Source organism: Onychomys torridus, chromosome 8 (genome assembly GCF_903995425.1).
Source record: "Onychomys torridus chromosome 8, mOncTor1.1, whole genome shotgun sequence".
In the NCBI taxonomy this organism is placed as follows: Eukaryota; Metazoa; Chordata; class Mammalia; order Rodentia; family Cricetidae; genus Onychomys; species Onychomys torridus.
The window spans coordinates 106,234,407-106,256,425 of NC_050450.1; the positions used below are offsets into that span (position 1 = coordinate 106,234,407).

The following is a 22,019-nucleotide window of genomic DNA, read 5'->3' on the forward strand; positions in this document are numbered from 1 at the left end:
TTCTCGCTTGTTCTCTGGGAAGGAAGCTACACTCCCTCCCTCCTCTCACCTCTCCATTCCCATCCTTCCTCACTTCCTCCTTTCCCTTCTCTTCTTCCTTTGTCATGCACTTGGAAAAAGGCCCTGACTAAGGAAAATGTCCAGACTTAGGAGGTTTGATAGATCCATGGTCCATCCACTACCCTGGAAAAGACGGTACCTGGCCTCCGATCTCTGGCCTCTCCTATGGTGCTCCAGGGAGGTCTCCACCCAAGCTGACCACAGCCTTTTCCACTATCTAGCAAGCTCCTAGGTGTTCAGCTAAGCTCCTTGCCTGCTGCAACTCAGATTCTTAAAGGACCAGGCCAATTCTCTTTCTTCATTGACATTAGGGGCCGCTCTCTCCAATCGTCCTAGGAAGCCCTAAGCTCTGCTGACTCTAGGAAAATCCATTTCTGAGGGGAGAAGGTGCCAGGGTCTCTCAACAGCCAGGGCCAGCTGGCTGGGTGACAGCTTAGCACCCAGTCCTGAGAGTCATGGGCTCACAGAAGCAGGGAGAGCAGGGAAAGCCATTGACGTGCTTCTTTCCTTCTTGGTCTGAGAAGGCATTTACTCCCCTCCCAGGAAGCTCCAGGCCAGGCCTCAGAATCTCACTTCTCTGGAACGTGGTTCTGAGATCTGCCTGGCCAGGATTCTTTCCTGGTTCACAAGTAAACATCCAGCATCCATCGGAGTCAAAGACATCTTCAGATGCTGCTTCACTGAGGACTCACAACCCTAAGGGAGGTCCTCTGTCCACACCTGAGGCTAAGGTTCAGAGGGGGACAAATTCATCTACAGCCTCTGCCTAAGGTCACACTGCTGGGGGCCAGGACTCTAGAGCCTGGACACGTGGTCATATTTATGATGACACATCAGAACTCAGGGGCCCCCTCGCTGACTGTGCAGCAGTTGCAAAGTGATCCACAGGTGTGGTCCATGGGAATATGGGGGTGGGGTGGGGAGATGTCCAGAGTGTGCCAAGGTACAGCATTGGCTACTGAGTGCAGGAGGCCTTTAAGATTCCTGAGAATTGGGTCCTGTGAGTAGGAGTGAGGGGCAGCCCAAGGCCTCCCCAGCTGAGTCTCATTGTAACCTTGGAACTGTCTCCCCAAGAAAGAAGAAATGGGAATTGAGAAAACTGCCAATGGAGATGGTGGAGGTCAGGCCAGCTCTGGTTACCACTGCCATCCCTTCCCAAGTCTGTGCTGCCATGGCAACACCACTCCTGTGGTACTCATTCCCACAGACACGGGGCTTACCACAGTGATGACCCAAAGCTTGCAGGGGCTCTTCACTTAGGAGGGCACAAGGCTGCTCTAACACAGATCAGCTGCCCATCACAGGCCCACAGGGACTGAGGAACTATCTACACCATGCTGGTTCTGGCCCCTCCCAGCTCCCAGGTACCCCTTCAGGGGAGCTTGAGGCCAGTCTTCTTCTCCATCATAGATGGTGCTTTTTCTTTGTGGAGAGATCCTCACAGGAGATACCTGGCCAGACCTGGGATGTTTTTTGTCTAGTCCACTCTCATGTCAAGGCCAAGGAGCCTCCAGGACAGAGCCAGCCCGTTTAGACCTGGGAGCTGACTCAAGACAACCTAGTTTTCTGGGCTCCCAAAACACTTAGCACCAAGCCACACAGTACCCAACATGGGCTCTGGAAACCCATGTGGCAGACCTGCCCTCCACTCCTCCCAGGGAAGCTCTGCATCACCATCCAAACTTACATTGCTAGCTTAGAGCCTGGCTGATCAACCCTACTCCCTCAAGAAGCTCTGATTTGTACAAATTGTTTCAAGGTGACCCACACTGTTCCTAATGTCATAGCCAGTTCAAGTTTCTTCATTTGTATATAAGCTGAAAGCCATGCTCCATCATCGTGTTAGAGATAAGGTCACACAGACTAAATAAATCCCAGGAAAATCCTTTGATCATGTTGACAGATGCAGGGTCCCCCCGCCGTGGGGTCGTATGGTGAACAGAGAGCCTTCATTGGCTCAACTCCCAACATAACATAGGTGGGTGGTTGAACAGCTGGGGAGAAGGCTTGGCCACTGGATGAACAACTAGGAAGACACACGAGAGACCAGGGGAACTGGATGAAGGACCTTGCCAAAGCCAGGCCAGGGAAACCAGGGGCTGGACAAGCACAGTCAGACTTCTAGGGCACTGCTTTCTTGCTGGGCTGATGTAATGGGCATTCTTTGCTAACACTGGAGTTTGCAAGGCCACATATGGCGTAGGAGAGCTTGAGATGGCTTGAGTCTGATTGATCACCCCCCTCCCCAGACTCTGTCTTCAGATCCCAGAACAGACTGGCACTTCAGAAGGCCTGGCCCGGAGCCCAGGCTCTATGTGGCATCTGCCTGTCAGACCTGTTAAGCAAACATGCTGACCTGGGCCACCTGACACTCTGAGGACAAGTGAGGTAGCAAGGTGATTGTTGTCTCTTGGCCTGTCACTGTATCAGAACCACCACCAGAAAGAGGCAGGTGGCTTCTTGTCACTGTCTCAGAACTGACATCTGGAAAGGCAGGTGGCTTTGGCTAAAGGGTGGGAGCATAGGATATGTCTTGTGTGGTGACCCAGTTTCTAGAAGTGGAGCCTCATTGGGGAGGGGAGACTTGGCTCTGTAACCAAGACAGGACCTCCGAGCCCAGCCCCAGTCAGGCCATCTCCTAACTAGAGGAAGGCTTCTTCAATAGACCCCAGGAAACAGAGGCATTCTGTCCATCCGTGCCAGGTGTTGGGATCTTCCTCCTCCTCTTTTGTCCTGTTTTCCTGCCTCGTCTCCCCCTCTAGTGCCCTACAGACTCCCTGCTTTGGTCCCTTGAACTCTGCTATGATCAACCCCCCCCCACCCACCTAGATGCCTCCACATTGATCAAATCAATCTTAATTTTTTTCTGGGGAGGGCACATGTGTGTGCTGTGGCACACATGTGGAGGTTAGGGACAACTCCCAAGAGTTGGTTCTTGCAGCTTCTCCTTCAACCATGTGTGTCCTCAGGCTCAGACTCAGGCTTCAGTCTTGGGAGCAAGCACCTTTATTGACTGAACCACCTCACTGATCCCACCACGTTCTAAGCTACCCAATTTGCAGTTTCTGGATGCTTCCCACAGAGGCTGTCAAGATGGCAGCCTTCAGAACGCAGTGACCATTCACATAGCAGTGGATATGAGAATCCAGCACTGTGGAGAGGGGAAGATGCTGCAGGCCCATCTGCTGTGACACTCCAGCACATGGGCTGGTCCCCAGCAGCAGACTCTACCCCTTAGCAGTAGCACTTACTGCATAGGGCTCCATGGTACCAGCATCCATGGGCCGCTGGCCAGCTTTGATCAGGAATGCCTACGAGATGAATTGTGCCCACTCCTCAGCCCCTCACTAATGATATGACTGAGTCCTAACTCCCTAGGACCTGAGTGCAGCTTTTGGACCCAGAGTCTTTTCGACTAAGATAAGGTAAGGGTCTTGAGAGGAGATCACTCACGTTTTGGGAGGCCCCAGGCCTGACTGGTATCCTTGCAGGAGAAGGGAGGGAGGCTGATGACATTGTCAGACACACAGCCAATGCTCTGTGAAAGTAGCAGCCATTAGACAGTCATGTCCACATACTGAGGGTGTCAGGGGACACTAGAAATACTGTCCCATGGAGCCTGCAGAAGGAACTGACCCTGTGACAGTTGGGTCTCAGGATTCTGGTCTTTGGAGCCATGAAAAAGTATTCCTGTTGTTTTTAGGACTGACTTCATGGTCTTTGATTTTCCTAAACTTTGGGGGTAAATATATCTGAATTCCTCTTCCTCCTGAGTCATCTGGAGATCGAGGAGGGGCAAAGGTGGTGGGAAGGTGGCTAACTGTCACTGCACAGAACAAGCAGTGGGTAGACTTTTTGCTTTTTACCTTACCTTGGCAGCATGAGGATGCTCAAGGTCTTGAAACTCCACAGCTACCCTCTGGACCTTTCCAGCCCCCAGCTGACACCTCGGCATGTTTGGTTTTGCCTATACCACCTTCAGACATCTCTCTCCTCTTTTCCTATGAGGCACAGCCTGAGGTAGTCTTTGGGCAGAGCCAGGGCCGCATTTCTCCATCTGGGACCAACTTGTGCCCTCTCTCTGCTTCAGGTACATTGTTCTTGACATGCCAGCTGTGTGCACCTCTGTCTGATCCCTGTTAGAGTCCAACTGAAGTCTGTCTCTTTATTACCACACTTCCTGGGTTCTCCACCCCACCCCAACTCACTCACCAGGTCCTCCTGACACTAGTCAGGCACCCTATAGGCAACTACAAAACCCACATAAAAAGCCCATGGAGTTGGGCTCAGCCACATAGGACTCCCCACATCAGATGGCACTCTCACATGCTGGGGCTGCTGAATGCTGTAAGTTGGAGCTCCCCACGGTCCCTTTCTCAGGAATTTTCTAGAATGCTATCTCAGAACTCAGGGAAACACATCACTACGGCTAGTGGCATGTTTATAAAGGAGACTGGAGGATTACAGGTAAACAGGCACAGGGATGAGGACATGGGGAGCAGTCAGGAAGGTTCCAGAGGACAGTCTCTGGCCTGTGCAGTTTGGAATATGTGGCCCTCCTAGCACCAGTGTGTGTTTTCGGGTCTGGAGCCTCTGAGCCCTTTGGGTCCATCATGAGGGGACAGTTGGCTCCGTTGTGGTCTCTGGCTGTACTGACTTGCCCTGGAGGTCAGGTGCAGCAGGGGTTCCGGTCCTCTGCCAGTAACCACAGCCCCATCCCAAAGCTACCTGGGGCTACTGAGTCCTCCTCACTTGCATAGACTCAGGCAAAGTCCAAAGGGCCTCGTGAAAAACAGAACAGGCTCCTCCCATCTCTTCCTTGAGGACATTCAGAAGCCTTAAGAGGCTGTGCCAGCGGCAGGGAGACTTAAATGTACCAGCCCTGATAAGCCCTGTAGACAGATGTAGTCCTCCCTCGGGACCCCAACTCTGCCCAGGGCAGTCCTGGTGGAGTTTTTCCAGAGCGGGCTGGAGGGTGAGCACACAGACAAAAGGACACAGGCCGTATGTGATACTGAGCAAGGTAAGGACAATTTGCTCAGCTCGACTCTGGTGCCCTCCAGTGGCTTTCTTCCAGACCAGCAGCTGACACAGCAAACCTCCCTCCAGAACTCAGAGGTCTGGAAGATCACCGCCTGGCCCCTCCACTCTGGAGAGTAAGGAGCCAGCCAAGGCTGGGGCAGGGTGGTGTGGAGAGCGAGGAGATGCAGGAGACTGTAAAACATACTCATTTTATTCCATGTGTAGGTATGTATGTGAGTTTATGTGCACCACATGTGTTCAGAAATCTTTTGAGGCCAGAGGCATCCAATTCCCTGGAGGTGGAGTACAGAGGGTTGTGAGCCACCATGTGGGTGCTGGGATTTGAATCAGGGTCTTCTGCAAGAGTAATATGCACTTTGACCTCTAAGCCATCTCCTCAGTCCCAGCCTAGGAGATTTTTGAGAGTTTTTTTCATAGCAAGATGTGCAAGGGGATGCTTTTCTTAAGCAGGTTCTCTAAGACAGCCCCTTCTCTAGGGGGTCAGCACAGGTCCACCGCAGACTGCCCTGTGGCAAAGAAAAGGGGTCCTCCCTCCCTGCACTGCAGGAGCTCTGCCTAGGGAAGGAAGGGTGTCCTGGGAGCAGACTGAGGCCACTTGGGAAAGAGGAAGAGTTGGACACAGACTCTGCAGATCACTTGGACAGGAGTGCTTGTTTCCATTTTTTTCTTTTAAGATTTGATCAGGGCGCCAGCGTCCGTACCAAAAGATGGCAGAGGTTGGGTCCAAGTCAGTGTTGTTCATGTGTCTCGGTAACATTTGCCGGTCATCCATTGCAGAAGCAGTTTTCAGAAAATTGGTAACCGATGAAAATGTTTCCAACAATTGGGCCATTGACAGCAGCAATGTTTCCGACTGGAACGTGGGCCGGCCCCCAGACCCAAGAGCTGTCAGCTGCCTAAGAAATCATGGCATTAGCACAGCCCATAAGGCAAGACAGATTACAAGAGAAGACTTTGCCACACTCAATTATATACTATGTATGGATGAAAGCAACCTGAGAGATTTGAACAGAAGAAGTAATCAAGTTAAAAACTGCAAAGCTAAAACTGAAATACTTGGGAGCTATGATCCACAGAAACAACTCAATATTGAAGCCCCCTATTATGGCAATGATTCTGACTTCGAAGTGGTGTACCAGCAATGCCTCACGTGCTGCAAGGCCTTCCTGGAGAAGACTCACTAGATGGTCCTGCCCACCACCATTGAGCAACTCACTCACCAGAGCCATGCCCAAGGGTGGTGGCAGTCCTCAGCCCCGTGCCCCACCTGTCTTTTTGGCTGATTTACTGTATAGCTATAAAATAACTATAGGTGGAAATTAGGTATATGTTCAGAAGGATAAAATTATTTGAGCAAGACAATTTGAGGTGTGGCTAAGCATTCTTAGACTAATTGAACCTCTCACCTTGTCCTAATTACAAAATGGTGGAACAAGCAGATATGGAGCAAAATAGAACCCAATAAAGTAAGAATGACCTACAAGGTCCAGATCAGCCTCTGAGCTCAGCCAGCCTGAGTAGTCTGGTCTAACTAGAGTATGTGCATGGGCAGCACCCAGTGGTACCATTTGCTTGCCTTATACCTCTGTCCTAGACTCTTGTGACAATAACTCATCCATATCAGCCTTCCATTTAACATTGGAAAAGTTTAAACTCAGACACTGAGGGCATTTAAGTATTTGAAAGAGGAGAAGCTAGATGTGATAATGCAGGCCCTTGGGCTATACAGTGGAGATGAGAGCAACAGATTGATAAAATGAGCATTTTTACTCTTACTTGGTTTTGTCTGGTGTTTTTGAGCTTTGTTCCTATTTTACCTCAATAATGGTATGTTTGTAGTGTTCTTTCATCAGCATTTAAAAAAGTTAACAGGCAAGCATAAGTAATTTTAGTGCATTTTCAGAAAATTGACCTCAAATTCATATGGCTATATGTCAGAAGAGAATGTGAGTTAAACTGGGAAGTTAACAAATACAACTGAAATAGAAAAAAAAAAGATTTGATCAGGATTTTTTTAAAAAATTGCATTTGAACTGGTGGCTAGACAGATCATAGGCCCTGGGAGAGAACCTGCTATTATTATTCTGCTAAATGGACAGAGTATTTTTTTTTTTGAGACAGGGTCTCCCTATGCAACCCTGGCTGTCCTGGTACTCACTAAGTAGAATAGGTTGGCCTTGAACTCACAGAGAAAGCTGCCTCTGACTCCTAGTGCTGGGATGAGAAGTGTGTGTGTGCTTATATTTATACCCATAGACTAGTGCTTCTCTCAACCCTCACTGAGAAGCTTCTTCTGCAGTAGGTGGTGTTTAACACAGACACCCACGACTGCTCAACATGTAGAGAATAATGTGGCACCATGGCAACTTATAGAAGAATTTGTTTGGGGCTTACATATTCAGAGGGCAGGCAGGCATGGAACTGGAATGGTGGCTGAGACACAAGGAAAAGGCAGAGAGTGTGCTAACTGGGAATGGCATGGGCTTCTGAAACCTCAAAGCCTGCTCACAGTGACACACCTCCTCCAACAAGGCCACACCTCCTAATCCTTCCCAAACAGTTCCATCAACCAGGGGCCAAGTATTCAAATGTATGTGCCTATGGGGGCTGTTCTCACTCAAACCACCACAGACACGCTCACTCCTAAATGGGACATCTACATCACACCTCCCGTGCTCAGAGGTCATCCAGGAAGAAGAAGAACGAAGAGTGAGAGCCAGAGGTTATGGATGATGGCGAGGGAACACAGCAGGGCATTTGCACACACAAATGAGACCACAGCAGTTGTGGCAGCATGCACAAGACCTAAGTGAGCTCAAGCCTGAGACACAATCCCAACATGAAGAGGAAGGGGATATGAAGTCACACCCTAGCTAAGGAACTGTCAGCATTTGATAACTGCTGGGGCAGGAGAGTCTGTTTTCCTTAATGATATGACTCCTGATAGGTCAGCCACAGTCCAGGACAGGTTGCACACTCAAGAGTATTGGAGAAACACAAATTAGATTCAGTGGGGGGGAGAACAAAGTTGTGTGTGGAGAGAGATAGGAGTGGGTCTCGGAGGGGTTGGGCAGGGGGGATGAATATGATCAAAATATATTATATGAAATTCTCAAATAATTAAATGGAAATATTATTTTAGAAATTACATTTGATCTAGTTGGTGGTGGCACACACCTTTAATCCCAGCACTCAGGAGGCAGAGGCAGGTGGATCTCTGTGAGTTCAAGGCCAGCTTGGGCTACCAAGTGAGTTCCAGGAAAGGCACAAAGCTACACAGAGAAACCCTGTCTCGAAAAACAAAACAAAACAAAACCAAAACAAACAACAAAGAAATTGCATTTGTTTATTTATTTAGTGTGTGTTTGTGCATGCTTGTGTGTGTCCTCCATCATTTGGGTCCTGGGGAGGGGATTGAACTCAGGTCATCAGGCTCAGCAGCAAGCTCCTTTACCCACTGAGCCATCTTTCAAGTCTTGCTTGTTTCCTTTTAACTTTTTATTGTCTTTATATTATGTCATTACCCTAGTTAGAGTTTCTATTGCTGTTATCAAACACCATGACCAAAGCAACGTGGGGAGAAAAGGGGTTATTTGGCTGACACTTCCACATTGTAGACTGTCACTGAATAAAGTCACAGCAGGAACTCAAACAGGGCAGGAACTGGGAGGCAGGAGCTGATGCAGAGACCATGGCGAGGTGCTGCTTACTGGCTTGCTCCTCATGACTTGCTCAGCCTGCTTTCTTATAGAACCCAGAACTGTAGTTGGAGGGCTTCTCTCCAGGTGCCACCAAGCCCCCGCAGTCCCACAACCCATGTATAAAATAATCATTCAGACACTTATATTACTTATAAACTGTATGGCCATGGCAGGCTTCTTATTATCTAGTTCTTTTATCTTAAATTAATCCATTTTTTTTGAGCTGAGGATCGAACCCAGGGCCTTGTGCTTGCTAGGAAAGCACTCTACCACTGAGCTAAATCCCCAACCAATTAATCCATTTTTATTAGTCTATACTTTGCCACTTGGTTCGTGGCTTATCAGTACCTTACATCTTTCTTGTCATGGCAGCAGCTGGCGATGTCTCTCCACCCAGCCTTCCACTTCCCACAATTCTCTTTTCTCTTGTCCCGCCTATACTTCCTCCCTTGGCCACTGGCCAAAGAGCATTTTATTTATACAGAGTGATATCCACAGCACTCCTAGGATCGTGGGTTCGAGCCCCACGTTGGGGGCCATTTGTAGTTGGAGACCTTCTCTCCAGCCCCCACCAAGTCCTGTTAGTCCAACAACCCATTTATAAAATAAACATACAGACACATATTATTTAAACTGTTTGGTCATTATCTCAGGCCTATCATTGTCTAGCTCTTACTCTTATATTTAGCTCATTTTTATTAATCTATACTTTGTCACGTGGCTCATGACTTACCAGTACCTTACATCTTTCTTGTCATGGCGACGGCTGGCAATGTCTCTCCACCCAGCCTTTCATTTTCCACAATTTCTCTCCTCTTTGTCCCACCTACTCTATCCTTCCTGCCTGGCTACTGTCCAATCAGCACTTTATTTATTTCAACCAATCAGAGCAACACATTTGACATACAGAACATCCCACAGCACAGAACTGTTGAGGGATATTTGCTTATACTGTATATTTCTGTGATAGGTTTAATAAAGAGCTGAATGGTCAATAGCTAGGCAGGGACAAACAGGTAGGACTTCTGGGGAAAGAAGGGAACTCAAGATGAATCTTGGCACGCAAGGGAGATGCCAGTGAGACACGGAGGCAGTTGAGCATACAGAATGGAAGAAAGGTAAAAAGCCACATGGTAGAATGTAGATTAATAGAAACAGGTTAATTTGAGTTATAAGAGGTAGTTAGGAACAAGCCTAAGCTCAAGGCCAAGCTTTCATAATTAATAACAAGTCTCCATGTCATTCCTGGGGAGCTGGTGATCCAGGGAAAGTCCGACGAGAAAGCTTACTACACAGAACTATCTGCCCAGGGTCCCACAATGGGCAGGACCCTCTACATCAATCACTAGTTAAGAAAATGCTCTACTGGCTTGCCTACAACCTGATCTTCTGGAGGCAGTTTCTCAATTGAGGCTCCCTCCTTTCCAATGACTCTAGCTTGTGTCAAGTTGACCTAAAACCAGCCAGAACAATCATGAACACATTTATTTATTTGTTTGTTTGTTTATTTATTTATTTATTTATTTATTTATTTATTTGCCTACTTACTTACTTACTTATTTGTTCAAACAAGGTCTGAAAATCACCAAATGTCCTGCGTGGGTCTAAAAACTGTGATCCTCCTGCCTCAGCCTTCAGAGTGCTAAGATGCCAGGCAAGCACCAGCATGCCTGGCTTGAGCACAGGGATGACAAGAGCTTTTGGGGTGGCTGAATAGTACCCCATTCTGCACCTGTGTCACGCATTTAACTTTCCCTCCATATGTTGAGAGCCTTTTCTTGCAGTGCGAGCCTGCCCAGAGCCTGTGAGCTGTGAGGACTGTCTGCAGCACCCCCAGGCCAGTGCACCCGTGTGCAGCAGTGAGTGGGCAGGCTCAATTCTAACCTGACCATCTGGAGTCCACAGGTCCTCAGCTTTCTGGTGTCAAAGGAACACATTTTTAAAGTATCTTAATTGGCTTTAGTTGGAATTCTGGAATCAGAACTATTTCGTTGTAGAAAGCAGATGGGTTGGGCAAGGCAGGTTTATAGGCGGAAGGGGATGAGGAAGGCAGATGAGAGATAGTCACTTCAAAGTTGCCATTAAGAGCTGGCACCTAACTCTGGCCCCTGAGAGGTTGTGTAGAAGGCTTGCTCTCCAGCTGGTGGGTTATGAGAGAACTGCATCCTGAGGGAGTCAATCTGTGGGGGAGTTTGTAATGGATGGACCATGAGGAGGCTGTGGGATCACGTGAAGGTGGACTGAAACCATTGAATGTGTGAGCTAAATCAACCTTCTGACGTTGACTTGCTCAAGGTGTTTTGTCACAGTGGTGAAGGGATGGCTGATGTGTACACACCCACCAGAATGGGTGAAGTTAAAAAATGTTGACAATGCGAAATACTGATGAGGACATAGGTGATGGGACTCATGGGAAGAGAATGTAGGTCAGACAATGCGGAGGGAGTGCTCAGCAAGCCCTGCACAAGCTGTTTCAGCTCCATTTCTGTTGCCATGACAAAAGGGACACCTCAGAGGAGAAAGGACTCATTTTAGTTTGTCACAGCTCATCATCATGAGGATATCCAGCAGGAACACGCAGCTGGCCACATCAGAGAGAAATGAATGCATGCACTTGCTTGTTCTCAGCTCGATTTCTTCACTCCCATATACAGGTAAGGACCCCTTTACCTAGGGAATGGTGCTGCTCACAGTGGGCTGGGTCTTCCCACAATAATTAACTCACAGACATGCACACAAGCCAACGCAATGCAGACAATCCATCATTGAGACTCTCTTTTCTCATGATTCTAGGCTGTGTAAAGTTGACCAAGATGAATGACCTCTTGATCTTGAGAAATGAGACCTGGGGGTAACCTCTGCCTTCAAAAATGAACATACACATATGCACGCACATGTGCATACACACACACACACACACACACACACACACACACACACACACACACACCCTTGCTGGTCATAAAGGAGTTGGTAGGGCATCCACTGCCCAGGACCCAAAGGCGACACTGTCACAGGATGTCCGCACAGCATTAAAGCCTGATCCAGGGCCCCATAGGTCACCCAGCACCCAGCATTCCTCTTCCGCCTGACTCCTGATCCTGGCTGTCTTCTGTTCTGAGTGATTGAGCATCTACTGATGTGTATAGAGTCTCCCCACTTTTCCATTCTCACAGATGCTGAGTTGTCTTTGTCCCTCTGCCCTGGCACAGGCTCAAGGGCTTCTGAAGGAACTGTGGCTCACTATGGCTCTCCTTTCTCTCTGCACATGCCCTCCTCTGTCTCCTGCTGTGTTCTGTAGCCTCTGAGTACCAACCTGGCAGTCTCTTTTCAGAGATAGTCCTATTCTCAATCAGGTCAGCCCTATGTTCACCTGATACCCATGGCTGCATCCCACTCTGTTCCTCTGTGGTGGCCCTGGGGGACTGGGATGTTTGCCCACCCTGTAAATCTCCCCCACTGGTTCACAGTCTCATTCCCCATTTCACAGAACCCAGCACACCTGCCCTCCAAACACTGGAGGAAGCCAGTAACACCTACTGCATGAATGGACCAGCATCATGAGAAGTACATGTGACTTTAATGATTTCAGATTAGTGACCGTGACAGACAGAGCTCTGCAGTGGGCATGGGAAATCCCACAGGACCTCACAGAACCTGCATGTGCCTGCAATGGGAGCCCTGGGGACTCTCAGCACCAGAGTGAGTGCTGGCTGAAACCTAGCAAATACAAAGCTTATGGAGACGATGGAAGCTGGGGAAATCTGGTGGCAGGCTGCTGGAAGCAGCTACACAGAAGGAAGCCAAGGAGGGGACACATGGGTGTCTGAGTCCCCACCACAGAGCTGGGCCATCTAGTCCAGGTCAGTGGAGTTTGTCAGGTAGAAGGGGCGGATGACCACATGGAAGCTGCTGAAGGCCCCTGAGGTGCAGGGAAAGAAAGAGGAACTCTTGGAACTATTGGTCTCCAGGGCACTGGGGATAGGAGCCTTAGAGCCTTCAAAATTGGTGACATCCACCACACTGGACCCTCCACAGACCATCAGCGCTTTGTTTTCATAGCCAATAGTAGGATCGGAGTAGCCAGACATGGTGAGGCCCAGCACAGGGAGCTCGTCAGAGGTGCAAGAGAAACCATAATTCCAGCAACTCTGCATGGTGGGGAGGTAGGTGGCTGACCAGGAGATCAGCTTGTCTTTGAAGAGGAAGCTGGGGTGTTGTGGGGTCTGGAAGGACCGGTAGGGGTCGTACCGGCTTCTTGAGCCATGGTTATATGAGTAGAACCCATCGTAGTCGTACACTTGCACTCCCCGTGATCTTGAGGAACTTGAAGAACGGGCTGTCACCAAGGTACTCCAGGTTGAGGAGGTATAGAGCCGGGGCTTGTAGGTGTCGTCAGTGAGGTTCAGGCCTCTGTACTTGGCCAGCACTGGGAAAGGCACAGTGTGGAACTCCAGGGCCTCCATGGTCTTCCTTTGGAACAGTGCCTGGTGACCTTGGTACAGGCTCAGGTTGAACTGCAGCTCAAACAGCTCCTGGGGCAGCATCATAGGGAAGCGGACCTGTTCCAGCAGGTGCTCTACCTCCACATGGGAGATGCCACTCTCCGTGCTCCACTGATCCACCGCCTTCAGCAAGTCCAGCTCACTAGACACGGCCAGCTCACTCTTGGAGAGGAGAGCCTGGAGCAAGGTGGTAGGGACACTCAGCCAGGCCTCAGCCTGCGTCAGAGGCTCGAAGTTCCAGGCCAGGAACTGCACGCACAGATCTTCCAGCACAGAGTCCTTGGTGGCCTGTGCATACGCATAGAGGTCCAGGGGTGTGTGGAAAGTGGGGTCCTGAGGGAGGAGGGTGGCAAAGAGCCGTCCGCAGTAGTCTTGAAGTTGTGTGGCCTGAAAGGCTGAGGCCAGCTTGTGCAAGCACTTGACAGAAGACATGGTGACCTCGATTCTTCGGGAGTAAAAGTACCTGGGGGTGGGAGGGAAGTCAGGAATCTGAAGTCTGCCCTGACAGACAGCAGGTGTGTTTGGCCCGCTCTCCCACACAGCTGCCTATGACACCTTCCCCACTGACCTCACATCAGGGTCTGCCACTGGTGGGTCAGTCATCCTCTATTTCACACCAACTGACAGCAACTTTGGGGTGCCAGGCCATGGGGTGGTGGATAATGGCTGGCAAAGACACTCACAGCCACTTAGTTCCTCATCTGTGAGCGCCCTCCCCGGAGAGCTTCCCACCTACATCTCCTGGTCTCTCTGATGTCACTGTGAGCCTTGGTCAGCAGAGGTCTGGGCATGGATCCCTGGCTGGGTTCCTGTTGGTACCTCTCTCTCCCCAAGCATCTGCTCCCTGTCAGGTGACAATGGCTTCTTTGGTCACTTTATTTCTGCTTCCCTGGGACTATGAGCCATGCCAGGGCCTAAGCCCACCATGCCCGGATAGCACCCTTCTGTGCACAAGTGTTCAAACAGAGCTGAGGATGCCTGCCATTGACTTCACGGGACCCCAGAGATAGGATGGCAACCCTCTCCTCTGGACTGATCCACCCCACACAACCCACAATGAAGACCCTTCACTGAAATCACCTCATAGGGAGGACATGGTCCCACTGATGTCACTGTGAGCTTTGACATCAGAGACCAACCTTCCCCTGCTGTTGAAGGAGGGAAGACCAGGAAGAAAGATTGGCACCAGTTCCTAATCCTCATCCCATACCAGAGTGTCTCTCAGACTGCTGGCAGCTCTAAGTGCCAAGCGAGGCTGAGATGCACACACGTTCTTGTGAGTGCCTCTCTGTTTTCATGTTTCCCCAAGCCTCCCTGACTCAGGGCCCAGTCTTGGGTTCCAGAAATCAGAGTGGATCTCCCAGCCCTGCCCATCCTTTTCAAGTATAATTCACATATTCAGAGAGGGGACATGTCTAAAGCTAGCAAGGACAAGTGGTTGAGGGACAGCTGGAGGACTGCTGTGTCTCCTGTGGCGCGTGCGTGCGTGCGTGCGTGCGTGCGTGCGTGTGTGTGTGTGTGTGTGTGTGTGTGTGTGTGTCTTCAGAGGGAAGCCAAGGGGAATAGGAGAGGAAGAGAGAGAGAACAAGAGCCCAGACCTTGGGCCATAGATGGGGGGATGAGGGGATGAGGGGGGATACAGGAAGGCAGAGATGGCATCTGCTCCACCCTCCACTGTGCTTTAGACATAGAATTCACCAGCAGGACACAGGATCCCTGCCAGGTCTGTACACTAGCCTGAAGCAAATGGTTCTAATCTGGCTTTAATTGCCAGTATTGTTCTCATAAATGTCGCGTTCCACTATATAAAGCATCTTGTTGTAAGGATGAGAGAGAATACTTTTAAATAAATGTTCTGTTTTAAAATCCCTGCTTTCAAGTCACAAGCCTGGGAATTCCTCCTGAGTGGGGAACCTGTGTGATCTTGACAATCCCTGGGGAGGTGTAGAGGGCAGGCTGGCGGCAGAGGCTGGGAGGAATGTGGACCCCACTAACTGTTTCCTCTCATCTGTAAGAATCCTGCACCTGACCTGACAGGAGCCAGGTAGTCTGCGAGGCTCCTCGGAGGAGCATGCTCTCCCTCTTCCCTCCATGGACATCACTGAAGGCTTCCTGCCTGCCTCTTAGCAAGACCAATAACGGGGCAGGGAAGACTCTCACGCTGAAGCTGGTCAACTGCTACCAAGTCTGGTGACCTGAGTTGAAGGGGAGAACCTACTCCTGCAAGTTGTTCTCTGCCCTCTGCATGTGCCATGTGGGCTCCCCTACACAAGCACACAAGAACCTTCCATTGTGTCTCTGCAGCACCCAAGACACATGACAGAGAGGGGAGGGGATTATACTTGCATTGTCTGTGCCTTCCTAACACGCCCCTGGGTGGGGGGGAAGCCTGGAACTTCATTCTAGCCTTGCTGTAAGAGCTCCATGCTACCCGGTGCCCACCTGGAGTCCATTTCCACATGCCCTCCCAGGGGACAACAGACAATTCCAGGTCTGGTACTCCATGCTAAGGTCATGACCTCAGAATATCAAAAACTTCTCCTAAGAGTCCATGGTGATTAGGAGAGAGTATTTAGAGTTGTATAGTGAAATGCATGTATTTGTATACACTGAATGTGGGTGAGAGTACATGTATGTACATCAGTTCAGTGTGCATGGGATGCTTGTACATAAGAATGCTGTGGTGAGCTGGGCAGTGGTGGTGCACACCTTTAATCCCAGCACTCGGGAGGCAGAGGCAGGCAGATCTCTGTGAGCTCAAGGCCAGTCTGGGCTACAAACTGAGTTCCAGGACAGACTCCAAAGCTACTCAGAGAAACCCTGTCTCGAAAAAACAAAACAAAACAAACAAACAAAAAGAATGTTGTGGTGTCTGAGTGAGAACGGCCTCCACAGGCTCCTAGATTTGCTTAGCCACCAGGGAGTGGGACTGTTGGAAAGGCTTCGAAGGATTGTGAGGTGTGGCCTTGTTGGAGGAGGTGTGTTACTGGGGGTGGGCTTTGAGGTTTCAAAAGCCCATGACAAGCCCATCTCTCTGTGCCTATGGATCAGGATGTGAAGCTCTCAGCTTCTCCTCCAGCAACTTCCTGTATACTACCATGCTCCACCCCCACCACCATGGTGATAATGGACTAAACCTCTGGAGCTGCAAGCAAGCACCCAATCAAATGCTTTCATTTGAAAAGTTTCCTCTGCCATGGTGTCTCTTCACAGCAACAGAACAGTGACTGAGACAAGTAGACAAACAGGCACACGTAAAAGTAAGGCTTAGAGGCATGGGCATGTGTTTATACAAGTACAGGAAACATTTGGATACATAAGCATATGTGTGTGTGTGTGTGTGTGTGTGTGTGTGTGCGCGCGCGCGCGCGCGCGCGCGCACGCGCGCACAAAGGTAGTGAATATTCAGATATACAAGTATTCAATGCTTTCATGTAAGTGCAGGAAGCATCTTGGTGTGAATGTGTGTTCACACAAGTGCAGCAAGCATTCAGATGTGTGTCTACATGTGACTGCAGATATGAGTTTGTTGCTGTTTGTCTGTGAGTGCAGATATGTGCAGTGTAAGGAAGCATGCATATGGCTGTGTGATGCACAAGTGCATGTGTATGGGTATTGCATGGAAACACACTTGAGTGTGCAGGACAGATCTACTACCCTGCTGCCCCATCCTAGCATAGTGGTTGCTCTATTGGTCAGGAGGAGTGTGAAGGTGGAGAAGGGCATGCAGCCCAGCACTGCTGCAGCTGAAGGCTTGGCTTACCTGAGGAAGTCTTTGACCACAGGCATGCATTCCTCATCCACTCTCATGATGACGCTGCTGCCCACTGCTTGCCACAGGGCCTGAGCCTCAGGGTTGGTGTTCAAGATCAGCTTGTGGGCACAGAGGGTCATATCCTCATGCCCCTGCCCTGTCACCTGGATGAACAGGTCACAGCCCTGCTGGCTGTCAAAGATCTGGCCCATCGCATCTGGGAGCTCTCCAGAGAGGTCCAGGACATGGACACCCCTGGTTTCTGGGAGACAGAGGGAACGGCTGTGTGAGGGTTTGGGCTCTACAGACCATTTTCTCTAACTCTGAGCTCCGTCTGACCTCAGGAGTCAGGTTCTTCACCTGTACCAGCTGTCCTGGTACCTGGCTTTGCTTCAAAGGGCTTGTGAGAAGATGCAGGATGGAACAGGCCTTGAGGAAGGGTGCAGCTGCCCTCTGAACCTTGTGAAACTGTCCTGCTACAAAGCTTCTGTGACGTGGGTAACCCAAGGGGCTCTCTTGGAGGAAGTGGGCTTTTCATACATCCCAGCCATATCAGGAGTGCCCTTCTCAGGGGTGCTGGGACAGGCAGGGGCATGGGCTTAACTACTGCTTCCTCCTGGTGCTGGGAGGGCAAGGACAGCTCACCGTTGGAGCAGACCACGCCTGCATCCTTCTCATGCCCACAGCGGCTCTTCAGCCAGCCCAGGGAGCTGCAGCTGGCCAGCGAGGACTCTGTCCCTGCACACTCCACCTCGTCCAGCATGATGGGTCCCTTTCCTGTGGTACAAAAGGAAGCCAGGGGCCACACTGGAGGAGGAATTGGACCCTTGGTGGAGGGCAGGTCCTGCAACAGGGTTGCTCACTGACACAGTAGGGATGTTTGAGGCGCATAACTAAGTGATCTCAGCTTTGGGGGTGGGATAGCAGCCACACCTGGCCCGAAGGCAGCTCTGCCCAGTGCCTGAGTGGCGTTCTCATAGCCCAGGGCCCGGCAGACGACGTTGGCATCTAAAAGGCTCCAGAGGTTGTCACACACGGTCCCCCACTGGCCTCTGTAGAAGATCTCCACGCGGCCCTCATTCGCTGAGGCCCCATTAACCAGACGCATGTCCCCATCTTCTGTCCCTGTTAGGAAAGTCGAGGTCAGTTAGGAGGAGGGCTGGCCTGTCTTGGTGCCTATCCCCCATGAACCTCATGCTCTGTGCTGTCTGCTGGGTGAAGGTTACCCAACTGGGGTGGAGTGGCCTTTTAGGGTTGCTCTTGAACTACTTCAAAGCCCCCTTTCTGGGTGTGAAAGGTTATCCACTGAGGAGGCATGAAAGCTCTGTGAGGACCCCACGGGCACAGACTTTCTATCTCAGCTCTGGGTCTTTTGCTCCAAAAGGACACCTTGGCTCTCCAGCCTGTAGAGTGGAGATGGTGGCTCCTGGGAAGAACTGGGAAGAAGAGGCCTGAATAGGTGGTCCCTGGCCCCTAGACACAGGCAGAGAGCAGATGCTCCTCGACGGATGATAGGGCGATGCCCTGACAACCCAAGTGAATTGAAATTGTCTCAAGTGAAAGTGCATCTCATCCTCGGGGCCTCTGGACCCCCACTCAGCAAGTGGACAGCACAGTGTTGCTTGTTTCCTCCAAAGTGTGGCCCTGAGGGAGCTGTAGTGTGGTGAGAGAAGAAGAGTGGGTAACACAGCAGTGGTCCAACTCACACAGAGGGTTTCCACCTCACCCCACAGTGTCGGCCTCAAGCAGACAACCCTGAACCACAGACAGTCTGCATTCGGGCATAGGCAGCCAAGGGGTTCCTGCACCCCCGACACTCTCCAGGGCTCCTATCTCTGCCCAGCAAATAGCTGGGTGCTTGAATTTAGGGGGTCACCCATGCTAAGGCGGGACACTCAGCTGGGGGTGCAGGATGACCACTCCCAGGGACTCTGAATTCTAACCTGTGTCCCAAGGCCACCCATTCCAGGACAGCACAGGCCCAGCACTCCCTCCTTGGCACACTGGTGAGATGGGAAGGTTCCTTGGCATTTTTCCCATCACCTGAGTTTCACCTGGGCCCAGGGGAGCCCTGGGGCCCACACACCACCATTATTTGGGATGACTGGGGATCCACATGAAGAGAATCCTGAGACTTGGCACCTCACTGAATGACACCTGGGTTTTCTGCAAGGAGGGGGTGACCCACAGAGCAAGGTGCAGCAGCCTTGAGGGCTTCTGCTTTAGACATTTCCCAGCAGGCACGACTTACCTTGAGTCCCTGGAACCAGCAACCACACAGAGAGGAGCCAGAGGAGAGCCATTGCCTGGCCTAGAAGGCCAACCCTGCAGCAGAAGGCACAGCAGAGTGAGACCAGCAACGGTTTTCTACTGGAGACTAGTAATTCCACCATCCCTCAGCCCTGCTTGTTGAAAACAGGACAGCTTTGTGGGTGGTCCCTCTGCTGTGGGACCCAGATGGCCTCGTGATGGCTCTCATGAGGCCCCTCTCTCACATGCTCTGTGGGACAACCTTCAGGTCAGGAAGACTTCCCAGGTGGAAGAGGAGGGTTGAGGGCTCCTGGCAACGAGGACCCAGGAAGCACAAAGGGCTGTCCCTTGGCCATGAACAGGGTGTAAGCCTGTTAACAGTTGGCCGACTCTTCAGGCAGCGGCCCCCTGCATGGTGCACCCCAGAGGCACAAGGGATACCAGTGGGGAAGCAGCTGTGGTTGAGGTTGGAACAGGGGACCCCTGAGGGGAGTAGTAACAGAGACAATGCAGAAGGGCTTGGGGCTCCATGGTGAAGCGGGGGTCAGTGGGGGGTGAGTCAGAGCCAACGCCCAAGATGCTGACAGCTCTGAGGAAGTGGGCAGAGGAGGACTCAGTACTTAGGCTATGGTTTAAGCTCTTGCCTGTCTGTAGGATGTGCCCCCCACCCCAGGCACTGTCCTTTAACCCCTTCAAGGAGGGGGATGACCCACAGAGCAAGGTGAAGTGTAGTGGGTAGCCATTCCAGCCTTGGCCTGGAAGTTCCAACCCCCATTGAGGCTTCGGTAATGGTCACGCCCACAGGGCAGGGCTGAGGGAGGAAGCTGAAGACCCAGGATAGAGAGGAGAGGTCTCTCTTGGCTCTGGGACCCTGGACGCTGGAGGTAGACCGAGCAGAGTTCTCCAGAGAATACCGCTGGACTGCGCCATACCTTTGCCAGACCCTACAACCCATCCCTTCATTTGTAAGTTACCCCACAAAATAAACCTCCCTTTTCACTACGTGGAGTGGCCTTAATAGTTTCACCAATAGTGCAACAGCCCTGGTGACACCCACTCTATGCCCAGCAGTCCACAAGCTTGGTTCTAGCTAGCGGGTGGTGTACGGGGAGTATTATCTACTAGGAAAGAGCTGGTAACCTCATTGTATCTCTGTTACTCAGACCAGGGGCCCAGGGATGGGCAACAGAGATATCCCAGGACCAGTAGAAATACCAGGATTGCCCCCCCCACTCACTCCCCTGCCACCACCACCCCAGACACTTCTGCATTAGACCAGCATGAAGGGCCTCGGGGTCCCAGTCCACTTGTAGCTATCCTGGCAGGGGTGAAGATGTTCTAAGAGAGACTGTGCTCCTCCCTCTGGCTGTCAGACTACTAAAACAAGGCACCCCAAAGAGCTGGAACTCCCCTGGGTGTCTCATGCTGAGAGGTGCTGGCTCAAGTCTGGTGACCGTCGATGGGGGGCCTCGTCTCCAGGAAAGAGATTTACAGCCCAGCTTAGTGATGCACACTTTAGCCCTCCACTTAAATCTAAACCTCATGTTCATACCCCCTGATGGACTCCAGGGGGAGGCCAGATCTCTGTTCATCTTCTCAATGTAGCCACATTAGGTAAAGTTCCTTTTTATGCTTTTCACTATTGTATCCGTAACTGGACCACGGGGGATGGGTGGCTGAGCCTGGTTATCAGGGGAGCTGTCTGGGCATAGGCTCTGACCACTGAGTCCTGTAACACACCAATGGGTGAGAAGCCTGGCCGTTATTGCTCTGCACCCTCTCACCCCACTCAGCAGGTTCCCGTCAGCCTTCCGAAGCCAGTCATACAATAAATAAGACCCCAGAGCAATAAGCAAGTTTCCACATCCCGAGTGAACACGCTGAAGCTAAGGAGTCAATTGACTCCAGATCACACAGCCAGTGAGTCCCAGGTTGGGGTCACCTTCTACCAAACAGACCCTGACAGAGGTGGGAAGAGCCAGAGAGCCCCATATCCATGTGCTGAGACATCACCCAGTTTAATCCCAGGGAACACTGGCTTCTGGGAAACCTGAGTCCCAAGGCAAACTGCACTGGGTGCCCATCCTCTCCATTTACTATAAGGTGTGGTCAACAGGTTTGTCTATGCTGGGTCAGGAACTTTGGCCTTGGGAACATTGCAGGTGGATGTGGCTGTCCCCTGTCTGACTCCTTTGTGTGGGAAGTTGGGACAAGTCTACTACAAAAGTCTGTCTATCATTCAGTACCTCTGTGCAAGTGGGATTAGGCCTGGGCGAGAGTCCACAGACCCAGGAGAGGGCCAAGGGCTCAGTTCTAACGCACTTGCCCCTTTAGCTGATGCTTGTTCAGCAAACATCCCACCCAACTGCATAGAGGCCCTGCAGGTCTAGGAGGAACAAGATGGCCCCTGTGCTTGGTGGCCTGCCAGTGACCATGCTGTGTGGAGTGGGGACTCACCTGGAAGCAAGAGATAGGAGTGACTGGGCAGCTGCTGATGGTGGCCCTGGAACCTCCCTGCTGGCTGCCTTCAGAAGCTTTCTGTAGACTGTTGGGCTGAGGCTCCACCATGTGGTTCTTCTCAGCCTGGTCCCAGGAAATGCTTCATAAACCTAGTCTGGTTTCGGTTTCCAGAAAACACATGACAGAGGCCGCTTCTGGGGTTGGCTGCAGACAAGGCTAGCAGCCCTCTGCTTACTCGCTGCTCTG

The 22,019-nt window shown here is 51.1% G+C and overlaps 2 protein-coding genes across 2 annotated transcripts; one reads left to right on the plus strand and one right to left on the minus strand.

The window, feature by feature from the left end:
- The first annotated feature begins 5,792 nt into the window (after positions 1-5,792).
- On the plus strand, positions 5,793-6,348 carry LOC118590307 (low molecular weight phosphotyrosine protein phosphatase-like). The gene has a single exon (XM_036198219.1). The coding sequence runs from the start codon at positions 5,811-5,813 to the stop codon at positions 6,285-6,287; it is 477 nt and encodes a 158-aa protein (XP_036054112.1). The 5' UTR covers positions 5,793-5,810; the 3' UTR covers positions 6,288-6,348.
- Positions 6,349-12,365: 6,017 nt separating this feature from the next.
- Positions 12,366-22,019, minus strand: LOC118589293 (galectin 3 binding protein). Its single transcript, XM_036196451.1, has 6 exons — positions 21,771-22,019; positions 19,315-19,388; positions 17,997-18,188; positions 17,709-17,840; positions 17,073-17,325; positions 12,366-13,772 (listed from the first exon to the last, which is right to left on the minus strand). Exons 2-6 carry the CDS (start codon positions 19,364-19,366, stop codon positions 12,659-12,661), a joined length of 1,743 nt encoding a protein of 580 aa, XP_036052344.1. The 5' UTR covers positions 19,367-19,388; positions 21,771-22,019; the 3' UTR covers positions 12,366-12,658.

Bases quoted from the DNA above. Each gene is read 5' to 3' on its own strand.
- LOC118590307 (XM_036198219.1), top strand. From the start codon at position 5,811: ATGGCAGAGGTTGGGTCCAAGTCAGTGTTGTTCATGTGTCTCGGTAAC.
- LOC118589293 (XM_036196451.1), bottom strand. From the start codon at position 19,366: ATGGCTCTCCTCTGGCTCCTCTCTGTGTGGTTGCTGGTTCCAGGGACT. The intron at 18,189-19,314 runs GTAAGTCGTGCC...CTTTCCTAACAG, and splicing joins GCTGGTTCCAGGGACTCAAG to GGACAGAAGATGGGGACATG. The intron at 17,841-17,996 runs GTGTGGCTGCTA...TTTGTACCACAG, and splicing joins CAGAGCTGCCTTCGGGCCAG to GAAAGGGACCCATCATGCTG.